This window comes from Buceros rhinoceros, unplaced genomic scaffold (genome assembly GCF_000710305.1).
Source record: "Buceros rhinoceros silvestris isolate BGI_N320 unplaced genomic scaffold, ASM71030v1 scaffold13005, whole genome shotgun sequence".
NCBI classification, from domain to species: domain Eukaryota; kingdom Metazoa; phylum Chordata; class Aves; order Bucerotiformes; family Bucerotidae; genus Buceros; species Buceros rhinoceros.
This window is the reverse complement of record NW_010414621.1, coordinates 15870-28695: the sequence shown is the minus strand read 5'-3', so window position 1 is coordinate 28695 and position 12826 is coordinate 15870. Positions and strand designations below refer to the sequence as shown.

General features: G+C 42.9%; 1 protein-coding gene across 1 annotated transcript in view; it reads right to left on the bottom strand.

Annotated features, from left to right (window-relative positions):
- Positions 1–206: 206 nt before the first annotated feature.
- DLC1 (DLC1 Rho GTPase activating protein) overlaps positions 207–12826 on the bottom strand; it is a 24828-nt gene continuing 12208 nt past the window's right edge. Inside the window, exons 4-13 of the mRNA XM_010137152.1 lie at positions 10832–12258; positions 9524–9700; positions 7438–7597; positions 6993–7191; positions 4405–4618; positions 3867–3981; positions 2732–2953; positions 1463–1680; positions 1111–1284; positions 207–579 (exon numbers count right to left, since the gene is read on the bottom strand). Of these exons, the coding sequence (XP_010135454.1) occupies positions 459–579; positions 1111–1284; positions 1463–1680; positions 2732–2953; positions 3867–3981; positions 4405–4618; positions 6993–7191; positions 7438–7597; positions 9524–9700; positions 10832–12258 (3027 nt within the window). The 3' untranslated portion in view covers positions 207–458. The remainder of the gene's footprint in view (positions 580–1110; positions 1285–1462; positions 1681–2731; positions 2954–3866; positions 3982–4404; positions 4619–6992; positions 7192–7437; positions 7598–9523; positions 9701–10831; positions 12259–12826) is intronic.

Below are 12826 nucleotides of genomic sequence, written 5' to 3'. Positions count from 1 at the left end.
TTGAAGAGTACCAACTATTCCAGTGGATACACCAGTCCCTCAATGCACTACAAATAAAATGACATGGGTATGTACATAGAGCTAAGTATTTCACATGGGAATGATGAGCCTTCACCATATTTCTTAATATATTTTGCATTTAAAAAATTTTGCTTCTCAGAAGCAATTCAAACCATTTAATAGCACAATACTTTTTTATTCCCCTCTTTTGCACAGTCCTTCCACGTATTCCAGTCAAGGCCTACACTATAGACCTTACACAGACAGGAAGCAGCTTTGACGTGTATGGTATGGCCACAGTTCTATAGTAATGCTCACAGTCAAGTTCTCTTGCTGTCGTCCCTTCGCGACTTGACTTGCAGATAGTACAGTCGTCTGGTGTGCTGAGGATGAGCCTCAGCTTTGGGTATTGTCTGTGTTGCTGAGGTGTGAAGCACCTGGCTGTACCTCTTCAGTAGTCACCTGGATTTTACTTCCTTGCTCTCAAGACTCTGATGACTGAAGGAATCTCGTATCTTGACGACTTCAGATGCACACAAGTGTCCAAAAGACTTGGTGTACCAGTCTGGCATGTGGCCCCTGATGCGTGGAGAAAAAGTAATGATGAAGTTGGTACCAGTAACTTTGCATGCATTTTCTTGCTCAGAATCAAATACATATCCAGCTGGTTAAATGCCCGATTGGGAAGTCCCCTTATTACTGCTTACTGCTCAGTGCAGCCTTACTAATATATAGACTTGCTCAAAGTCGAGTTTGCCACAGTGAGGAAAAGTTACGAAAAGTTTTGTGAGAACTTGGTCCTCTTTACTAACTTAGTATTAAAATTAGCATGTCCTTGCATCCAAACACGTCTGTCAGAGGAATGGGTAGGATTCTACACCAATAGCTATGGTGGAGCACATACTGGAGGCTTCTAAGCAACAAACACCACCTGCTGTTAGACGTGCACTGAAGCCAATTTTTCTGTGACGCTTCAGAAACCTGTGTGCACGCCTTTGAGAAGTACATACTACCGGCCAAGTTAAAGCCTGTTGAACCATCTAAATTTTGCACTGTCTACACAGAAAATATCCAAGAAAAGTTATCACCACACAAAGTGGAAATCCATACCTTAAATCAATTCTGCACATGTAGGTAAGTTTAGATTTTCCTGACCCGCAGGGCTCAATCAGATACCTAGACAGGAGCACATTGACTCTAACACCTGCCACTGGAGCACGGTCATGGTCCACCGAGGTTGCTAGAAGCACACAAGCTCCTTTAGGGAAGCTTGTCCTCCATGTTCTAAGAAAAAAACAAGAAAAACAAGTCTTATCTTTGACAAACAGTAATTCAAACATCTAATACCACTTCAAATTATGCACAAACAGATATTTACCTATACAACTTCCATTATACAGAAATCGTAGGCAAGGTTGCTGTATGAGTAGGATATACACCTCATGGCATATGAAAGTCTTACCTTAAGACTACGAAGTCCCTGGCTGGGTGAGGTGCCATGCTGTTCTGGACATACTGGTATATATCTGTCTGGCTATCCAAAGGTTCAATTACTTTTGATTCTATAAGATCTTCATCCCAAAGATGCTGCTCTTTGAGTAAACGATTTAAAATGTCCTCTGGCGTTGCTGGGATTTCAATGGTAGTTTTCCATAACCGAAGTGGAGGACCTTCACATACCTGGGGAAAATCAGCAGAGTCCTCAGTTTTACTCTTCCTTACTCTTGCTTTTCCTTTCTATTTTAGTGTTGGCTAAATGCAGCAAATAAAATACACATACGTATATGTACCTGTTGTACTAAGCTTGTTCTAAGCTCAGACTAAGGCTGTTTTCCTGACAGCCACAGGCATCTGCACACTGACTTTCGAATTATTTTTAAGTTACAGTTCTCTTCTCCAGTATGGGCCACTATTAAATCATGATGCTACAGCAAAATAGTCAAATTTTCCAAGTTTTGGGTTTTTTTTTTTTTAAGTTTCTTAAACCTCACTGAAACACTTCTCCCTGGGCTAGTTTTAAGCTGTGTAAGGTTAGAACAGAGAAACTTGTTTCCTACTGCCTGCACAATGACAGTGCTTGGAGGCTTCCCTCAGCCTTGTCAAGGCTTTGCACATGTGAGTAAAGGCACGTAAATGCAGTAACAGCAAACATTCCTGGGATGGATAACCAGAAGAACACTAATCAGTGCGTGTTAGCTGACTACTGCTGAGAGACGTGGTTTTTAGATGGTCTGCAACTATCTCAAAAGATTAGGGTTTTTTTTCCTTAAATCTATCTGCAAAATAAAGGTGTGCACTGAACATTCTGTAATATTCTATGTCAAACGCCTGCTTATATTAGAGCATCACAGAACTGGTTGGAAGAGACCTGGCCCAACATTTCTTGGCAAAAGCATGGCCTGGACAAGATGGTCCAGCACGCTGTACAGCTGAATCTTAGAAGTGTCCAATGTTGGGGAATCCACCACTTCCCTCACAAGATTATTCCAATGGCTGATTGTTCTTATTGTGGAAAAAATTTCTTCTTGTGTCCAACTGGAATCTCCCCATAAGGCACTTGTACCCATTACCTCTCCCCTTTTCCACATGACTCCTTGTAAAAAGGGGAGTCTTCATCTTCTTTGTAGCTGCCCTTTAAATACTGAAACATGGGGACATGGTGTCCCCTAATCCTTCTTCTGAGAAGAGGAGCTAAAAACCACAGCTGTGACACGAGTGACAGGGCGCATACCTTCTTGTAGGCCAGTTCTGCTTGCTCTGAGGTGGAGCAGCTGACCCAGCCTTTAAACTTCTCCTTCATCTCTTTGAGCAAGTCATCCACACAGTCCTGGAGGTAGCAGTGGTAGTCAGAGGGTTCGGCAGTGCTGCTGCCACCTCGGAGCTCCTCCAGGCTAAGAGGACGCAGGTCTTGCTCTGTGTATGAGTTTCGGCCCCTGCTCATTTCTTCAGGTATCTGAGGGTGAAAAGGGTGAAATCATTCTCTTGCAGCTCTCTCCCCAAAACAGTTAGTCTAACAGCTTGATAGCCACAGAAAGGTGGGTACACTGGCTTTGTAAGTGGTGGGATGCCTATGTGTCAGATCAAGCATTCAATGTGAAGAAATGCCAAAATTAAGTTTATGACTTTGATTTAACTCAAATTAGTCTCTCTTTTACGGGGTAGTCTTATTTTTTTCTGTGGAGTATCCCTCTTTGCTACTCAACTCAGAGCCATTCCCACAGCACAGTTTATCCTGCAGACTGAGGAAGGAGGGAACAACTGTAAGCCATAAGAAAGGAGACAGGCATGTCTTTGGCTGAGGGCTCTGAAAAGATTTGATGACAGTGAGGAAAACCAGGAGTCAAGACTCGTCTGGTTCTCCATCCCAGACAAGGGGAGGATGAGGGCGCATGCTTTCGTCCCTACAGAGGCCTCAACCTACAGTTTGACAGTGTCACATTCCAGGACGCTTTTGTGGCCTAGTCTTCCTAACTCTTGGGAATTTAAGTACGAAACAAGCACTGAAATTCCTGGAAAGAGCTTCTTACTGTGCAATTAGAGCTGAATTTCACAGACTCTCATGGCTGCACACTAAAAGCTTGAAGACATACTTCAAATGCAGCTTGGATGTAACAAAAATGTCCCAAAACCCACAACTGCCTCATGACTTTTGAGCACTAGTGCCAACAAAACAACTGTCTTTTCTTCTGGGACCACTTCTAATTCATGTATGCACCCAGATCAGGTTGCAGTGTCTTTTAAAAAGCCATTTATCATGTATTAGACTTTATTAAAACCAAGAGACATTCCCAGCTTTCCATTATATAGCAGTTCTAAGCCATGTTGGCCAGTATTCCACCCACCAGTTTTGCAAACAGGTGTTTTACCTGAAAGAGCTTCTTGCATTCAGCAATCATATGAGCTAGCCCTTGGGTTGCAGCTAGATTTTCATTTAGGTCTTTCTGATCGGGTTTTCCCAGGCTTGGCTTTCTTTGCATCACCCTTCACAAGGGAAAAAAGCACACACACACATCAATCCAGCTATTTAATGCAGAGCATGACAGACACTTGGTCAGAAAACAGTAGGATTCCCAAATCTGCTGGTGATTTAGAGCAGAGCTGCCTGGAACCAAATCTTTGTACGGTGTTACCAACTTCTCTCACTATTCTCTCTCAACTTTTTCTTTGGAATCTATCTCCCCCCTCCCACCTGTCCCCATTACCTCCTTCTTATGAACTGTAATTTAACACATCTCTAACAAATGAGCAAAAGGTAGCATCCCATAACCATTCTACACCTGGTCCCTCTGAGGTGTCTGAGGTGATCACAACTGGTAGGGTCAATGCTAGACTGGGCCTGCTGCACGTCACGACTAGCTGTGGTATGCAATCAGCAACAGTAAGCCCTGCTCCCTTGAGACATACCTGGGGGAAGAATTCTCTCTTTTGAGAGTGTTTAAGTGGAAGAGGGAAGGTGCTAAGCAGACAGCAAGGTTTGTTGGTGTCATCTGGTTTTCCTTCACTGCAGCTGTGACATCACTCAGGAAATAGAGAAGAATCTGGAGGACCTCCCTGTTCTCATCAGGTAAAAGCATAATGGCAGCCTTGATAGCCTGGAGACGCTGATCCTTTGGCACATCTGCATAACATTAGTAATTCTCTCATCAGCCCATTGATTTTCCACACACACAGCATGAATACATCCCAAAGCAAACTCGAGCTTCAAATATTTGACTCAAGTTTGAAGTGATTTCCTTCAGGATGCATACCATTCATAGGAAACATGAAGGAATTTTTTTTTAACCCACTAGTTTAACTACCCTCAGCTATTTCCTGCCTCACAAGAAATGAAGCAAGAAGTTGTGCCTAGGCCAGAGTTAATTTTAGATTTAATTTCAACAGCTACATGCTTCTGCAGATGCATGAAAATGACAGAAGCCTGGAGTCAGGCAGTGAACAAGCAAAAACAGTCCAGCCAATTTAGAAATTCTTTGGCTTTCAAAGAAATTCAAAACATGAATGCATTTTAGCATAGGTGAATTAATTAAATAAACTGGCTAGCAAACCTTTTCAACAATGATGTCATAAAATATCCAGAAAGTGCTTTACCAAACACAGAGGGCTGCTTTATTGAGCAGATCATTCAAAGTCATGCGGTGGAAAAAGAAAGTCAATGCTGTGAAGCCCCATACCATTAAACAGCTCCTTGGTTACTAACAACAAACAGCCATTGGAAAAATTTGACGTGTGTCTTTACATAAGGCCCTCTCCTCCAAACTCGAAGGGAACAAGAAATGAAATAACCCAGACCAGATCTGCTTCATATAAAGGGATTACCAATAAGCCATCTCTGAAGACAACATCAGAGCCTGAGTCCTGGAGCATTTATATCATCATTAGCACCACACCTCACTGCATGCCTTGTAATACATGTGGTGCTAACCAGGTATTTAACTGGTATTTGCTGTGGCCTTCAGCAACTTTGTAAGGCTAGCAAGTGAGTTTAGAAAGCAATTTAAAGCAAAAATCTTCTGTTTTCCACATTTGCCCTCAATCAGCTCAAAGCACATTGAAGCCGTGTGCGGCCAATTCCAAGGCACAGCCTGGTGCGTAACACCAAAGCAAAAAGAAATTTTGTCCTTTGCAGGGAAGCAAAATTTACAGCTGCTTTAAGGCTCTTTGCTTTACACAGAGGTAATAATACTTCCTGACCACCTCTGGGGAGTCCTCAGACCTACCGCCTGCGAAAAGGAAAGGAATAAATACTTCTGCAATGCTCTATCAAACTTCTTCTGACACTAAACCCACATAGAGTTACTGTTTAATATGCATGTAAGTGGAGTATCTGATTAATTTTCTCCAGAAACTTCTTGGTAATCCAAACACTCAAAAAACAGTGATAGCAATATGTACGTATGTTTTGATTTTAAACTGTCACCTCCACCTACAGAGCTCTGAAGAAGTTCCTGTAACGTTTCTGAAACCATCATCATTAGGAAGGCATAAAATAAGCAAGGGCTCAAAGAAGGTGTTTTTGAAGTAAGTTCTGTTGTAGCTGTGCTACCACGGGAAGAATATACGGGGAGAGAGCTGGAGTGGTGTTAGGGAGAGAAACCCCAAGATCAGCAAGGTGTCTGTAGCGCACCAACCAGTTTGAACCCCCATGAATATTTCAAAAAGCTTTGGAGTTCTGGTCATGAAATATTAATTGATCTTTGGCCACTTTATAAAGTGAGAGTATTCCCAATGAAACAACGTTGAAGAGAACTTTCAAAAGACAAGATGTTGTTTGGGAAGATCCAGCACAAAATTACCATCCCTACAGAACTCAAATTATCTAGCTCACAAAAGAGGATGTCTCCCTTGCTGGAGTTGAACCTGCCATCTCGGAAAAACCAATTTTTTCATGTGCATTGATAAACTCCATTTTTTTATGTGACTTATTCTAAGCACTTTCTGTTTATGGTATCTATCAGTAAAGTAGCTACAAAGTCAGTAACACAGAAGCTTTCAACTCGAAGGTCATTTTCAAAAGTTGTGACGAAGAATAGAAGAATACAAATTGTAAGAAAATAAAAAAATTTTGGCAGCCTTGCTCTTACAAAAAAAATCTCAGTAATTTAGTGGATTTCAATCCCCTCAAAAGCTCCAAACTGTTCATGTAGCATTTGCACAGCTCCTCTACCTAGCCATGTCAGCTGTGGCTTATTTTCAAACCTTATTATCAAGTATTCTCAAAGAAGAGAGAAAACTTTATAGCAAGTTATGAAGGATTTGTATTTGTTCCCAAACTACAGAGAAGGGTGGAATGAAAAGAACTGGTACTATAAATCATTATACAACCAGAACATTATGAAGCTCCTTATGAAGCAGCTGGAACTGTAACGGCTGCTTGAGAAAGGCAAAGACCAACATCTGCAACATGTCTAGCGCCCGGAGGAGCAGTCTGCAGAGTTCCACCCTTGCTACACAAATGACCATTTGTGATCTGCTCTAGAAATCTCACTACTTACATTGGTATATCTGTAAGAAAGTCTCGGAGAGTTTGTTGGTCATGAGAGGCTCAGGGAGATCACGGAAGAACTGCTTTAACATGTCTGCTACATCATAAGCAGACTGGCCTTCGTAGTTGACGCTGTCTGCAGAACTCTCGTTCATTTGACGCAAAGCCTGAATTCTTGATTTGACTCCAGATTTCCTAAACAGTCCAACCTAAATACACGTGGAAAGGTAAATATATTTACAACGAGTCCAGCAAATCTGAAACGTAAGCATGCTCCTTAGTTAGCTTCTTATGTATGGGTTCTAATTTCACGGAAAGTTCTCCTTGCATTAACTATCTGTTTTGTCCTGCCGTGAGTCTACTTTTTCCAGTCGGACCCAGGAACAACAGAAATTAATGGAAGGCTGGGCTTTGGGTGCTGCACGCATGTGGGATGAGAGTAGGGTAAAACCCACCTGATCCAGACAGTGGTTGCGGAGGTACCGCATGGCTTGCTGAATGCTCTGTGGTAGAGGCTGCCCTGTGCGTTGGACATTGACTTGCAATGGTACTCCAAACACGTTTCGGTCTTTATAATCTGGCACCTTTATCCTTTTCATAAATTTTGGCACTGCCCTGTTTAAGCAAAGGGAATGACAAAATTAAATTAAACCACTGTTGACCATTTATCTTCTGCAGTTCTAGGAATTCAGAAAGTCAGTGAAAATAAGAGAAACACTTTAGTAATACGAAAAGTAGTGACAGTATAAATTAGCTAATCCACTCAGGGCTGGGAAGGGGGAGAGGACTGAAAACAGAGTTTCTCTTAAGAGAAAGGCTTGACATTTGTGGCCCTGTGCTGCCCACAAGTATCAAGGTGGTGCTACTCCATTAGTATTAGTAGGACAAAAGCTACAGGGTAAAACTGCAGGGGCCAGATTGAATTGCAAAAAAGACAAAATAAATCCTGCGGTCAGTGACCCCTTGTAACACTGCTGCTTTAGGTTTTGGGAAAGATGGGCACTTGAACAATGAGCTTTTGTATGTCAACTACTTGTTCTGCAAAGTCCTCAAACTAGGTCCACCACCCACTAGTGTGCATAACAGCAGGAAACTGATGTAATACATTTGAGTTTGTCAGCTAAAAACTTCAGCTCTATAAACAACCCCTTTGACGGACCCCCCTCCTTGTCAGCCACTGAGTGTTGTTACCCCCACCTCCCACTCCAGTTTCAATGAGAGGCCCTTCCCTCTGCATATGACTCCAAGGAAAAAGTTACCAAATACAAAAGAATGATTTATCCCCAGGTCCCCAAGAGTATTGGTTTCATAAACGGGAAAAGAAAGAAAGCCATGAAAATGTGAAAATATTGAGATCATTTTCCTAAACAGGAAGAAAAGCTAATGTCCAGTGCAACAACTAATAGGACACAGCAGCACTGGAAAACAGGGAGACCTATTTAACATTTCAATATACAGTACAGCTATACAAACAGTTCATTAGATTTACAGCTGACTAATCTGTTACATAGTAAAACAGAACCAATTTGTATTGCCATACAGTTAAATTTAGGACATTATTGATATATGTATGAATAATACTTGCTTTGTCAAAAAACATGCCAATGGAATGTGAAAAACCACATTGCGATCTCCACTGAGAATCTGAAGCATGCAGGGATAACTGGTCAATACTTATTTCTGTCTTTCAGAACAAACAACTTCTGTATTTAGAAAGGCTGACATAATAACAGCCTTTGAACAGGAGGTACTTTGATGCTGAGGCTAAATACTCTCTATGACTCCTGGGGAAGGGAGGAGGCTGGCCTGTGGTAGGGAGAAGAAAAATTTTATTGCGCCTTTTGCATCCTGAAGGTTACATAGACTGTACTTCGGATACAATAATAAAAAGAGCTTTCTATTTCATTATTCCAACAACAAAAAAAAAAACCAACCAAACCAAAAACCCAAACATTCAGCTGGGTTACAAGTACCTGGACACAGCAGAATTTTTGCCTACAAAACACTCCATTGTTCTTCCAAACTTTCTTCCTACTCCCTCCATCTTTTATACAAGCTACCTGTATTTATAGAGCTTTATAGGAGGAAATAGATTTAAATTATTTATTTAAAATTTATGTAGAGAAACTAATGCAAATATTTAGGAATAACTGAAGAAAAGTGAGCCTGTTAAGATCTACTGAGATTTGTGCTACTGTTCCCTAACTGTCTCAATAAACAACCAGTTCTTCTTTTGCTATGGATAGCGGACCTCTTTCTGCTCAGAAAGCTGGCCTGCACTTTGTTTCTTTTGTTCCCTTACATGCCCTCTGTAAACATACTTCTCAAGCCTAATAAGATTACACTTACATAAAGGCTTAGTGATTTTAGCCCCGTCTTAAGAAACCACAAAGTGCTGTCAACACAGGCTGGAGGAAGAAGTGCAAATATGGAAAAAGAGGGAGAAAGGGATTCATTGCATCTTTCCAAAAGTTGCTTAGGATGAGCGCAACTGCTGTGCTCATATAGTTGGTCTGTCTGCCCACGGCACTCAACCCTTACCAGCTGAAACCATGCTTGTTGGAAGGCGTGTACTTCTCCAGGAGAGCAGTCAGCTTCAGCAGAGAGTACTTCTGCAGCAGGTTCATCTGTGCCACGGACTGGCAGTTGATCTGCAGCGATGCTGAGCTGAGGCTGGGCCGGTGGGAGCTCTGGAAGCTGTGCCACCTCAGCCTGTGCCTGTGGAGAAGATTGGGGACAGAGCAAGGACTTGTCACTTAAATGTCTCTGCAAGACGCGTACAGCAATTACTTCAAACATACTGCTGAGGTCCCTGCCCTTGGCAGCTGCTGTTTTCTGAGACTTCACAGTCATCGACCGCGCAGGTGTTTCAGACAGGTATGGGCCCTCTGAGCTGACCCACAGCTCGGTGTTAACTACACCATCTTGCCCTATCAGATACCCCTTGAGGGCTCCAACACCCGTTTTCAGAAGCCCTTTCAGTATTAAGGCAGTTGGAATCAAAATACTCCATTAAGAAAAAGCAGCACAAATTTTTAAGACACATCAAATGGTAACTAAGCACTTCTAAAAGCCCCATTAAGTTTATACAAGCAGCTGTAGACGAGTAAATGACAGCAGAAACCAGCCCTAAATGATTTGCACCAGTTTTAAAGGAAAACTGGAAACAAAGCTAGAAAGAATTCAACTCCTTGTTCTACTTACAATACAAAATACAGTCATCCATCCCATAGTAAAACTCCCAGCATCAACTGGGAGGCCACTGGAACTTCCCCAGTCCCCCTCTGTGCTACAGCGATCAAGAAAAAGTAAACAAACATCATTTTCCCTGCAGATTTAATGCTCTAGCATGCTATTAAGAAACAGCCTGCTACTGAAAAGTGCAATTTTTTGGAAACAGTCTGAATGTCAAGGCTTTTACCATGTATTGACACAAACCAGACCAGACTTAACACTGGGTCTCCCAGCCAACTTAAAAAGTGAATAATCCTACTTGAGGTTCTTCTCCCTCCCACACAGCTTTTCATTTTGAAGAACTATCATCCCCCAAAACTGCCTTAACACTGCTCCTTACACTGACTTGCTGAGCAGGTTGTTTTTCAATGAGACTCAGGCTGAACATACAAACATACAGCTACAAAGTGCAGGAATCACTTGCTTAGAAGTCTTGCACAAATGCTTCCCTTGTCTATAATTGTTTTGGGAAGCAATAGGAACAGCACGGGTGTTCTGAAATAGCCACAATTTTTATTGCACCTTAAGTGAGTGTGGTGCAGCTACTACAGAGCCACTCAAGCTGGAGGGGAACCCCACCAGGGCCAGCCCAAGTCCCAGTGCTCATGATCTCACCTGCTGGACCGTGTCAGTGATGCGCCCACCCCAGAGTCCCTCCTGTCCTGCAATCCCCCAGGCTCTTCTGTTTCATTCAGTGAATTCCCTGTACTGTCAAGGTCACTTGGCGTTGTTCGGTCATTATCCACATCGAGATGGATCTGCTTTGGAGATGAAGGACATGGGGAAATGGAGTCGAGCGCTGAGTCAGAGTCCCCTTCATCTGAGAACTTCTCTGACCACTGGTTTACTATTCTCTGCATCCCTTTGACATGGTACAGGATGTCGTCTAGTTCTGGGAATATGTCTTCATTTTCAAGGTTGGCCAGGTCGCTCGTACTGGAATACAGAATTGAGCCTGGCACGTTGTCATAAATACTCAGGCGGCTGCTCACTGAGCTGGAGGAGTTGCGTCTTTTCCCCATGCCCAGCTCTTTGGAGCTGTCACCGCTGTTTTCCCTCCGGAGGGTGAGATGTCCATGGCCATGGAAACTCCCTGTCCTCCAGTTCACAGAGGTGTTGCTTTCTGTTGGGGAGAAGTTGCCATTGGAGAGTGCTTTGGGAAAAGTCCCAGGCTTATGATCTTCAGGGATAAAAAACACGGTATCTTCTGCAAAGCTCCCCCGGTTCTTGAAGTTCTGCTCCATCACATCACTGAATGTTGACTGGTTGAATGGGTCAAATCCTTCCAGGTACATACCTACTCTTTTATTGTATGCAGTGAGGCTGCGTGTTCGTGTGACGGGACTGGGTGTGCTGACGGCACTGCTTGTCTCAGACTGACTGCTGCTGCTACTGGTCTGGGTGGAATTGGAGACGCTCCTCTTTCGTACCATGGGGAGGCTGATGTGATTGCCATTGAGGGCAGAAATCTCCACACAGTTAAGTTGTTTCAGTTTATCTTCATCCATGCCCTCCTGCAGGATAGGCCCGCTAATAATGAGGCCAAGCTTTGAAGGAGCTTTGCTCTTGCCATGGTGAGAGCTCTTGATTTTCAGGCTCTCCATTCTCTTGAGAAGGCTCTTTGTTTTGGACTTGGCGTTCTTCTCATTGGCTTTTGTGTTGAAGCTGAAGCTATTCAGCTCCCTGGGTGAGGGGAGGCTGCTGAATGAGTCATCATTTGCTACAAAATTGCTCGATGAACAAATGCTTACAACTGAGTTTGTCCTGGTGGTAGATGCCTCACTCTGCAGGGTTGGTTGGTGACTACTGGTGCTGCTGATGCTCAGAATAGAACCCACCTCCTGACGTTCACTGAGGTCTGTTAGCACACTCTCACTGCTGGCTGCGTTAGTAAGGTGAGGAGCTTCCGGGGAGGGGGTATTCAAGTCCAGTTTTGGAGGGAACACATCAAACTCTTCAAGCCTTGACCACCTCTTGCTGTCCCTCTGAAAAGTCCATTTGCCACTTATTGCACAAGGTTCATCTTCATCTGAATCTTCACTCTGCAAAGAAGAAGGAGAACCCTGAAAGCACTGCTTGCAAGCTGCCCAAATGGCAAAGGTGGTTGCATTTAAATACAATGCCCACTAAACTGTGTTAAGCAGGACCGTGTTCTCACTGAATTTAAAGTGAAAACAGCGGTTTACTTCACAGAGAGGAAGATTGGGCCATAAAGCCCATCACAGGAAAAGATAACATGGGAGAGGCAATATATTTTAACAGTTTTTAAATACAAAAGATACACCCTTTGTAAAAAGAAGCAAACAATACAATCTGCTTTAAATTGCTCTTTTCTAAAAGCCCTAGTATCCACAGACTTTTAATTAATTGGTCACAGGGGATAGCCCTCAGATCAATGGAAATTCCTGGCATGCATAAAATTTTAGATGGGAGTCAGTCAGGGGTTGGGGTTCCTCTGGACTCTCTCCAAAGTTACACTCTGTTGATAATGCCTGTGTGTTTATACTCCTCTTTGCAATTACAAGATGTTTCTCATAGGTTCTTTACTGTAGCAGCTTAACTCCTTACCGATTTGAGGAAAGTCTCCTCGCTGAGACTAATGAGATAGGG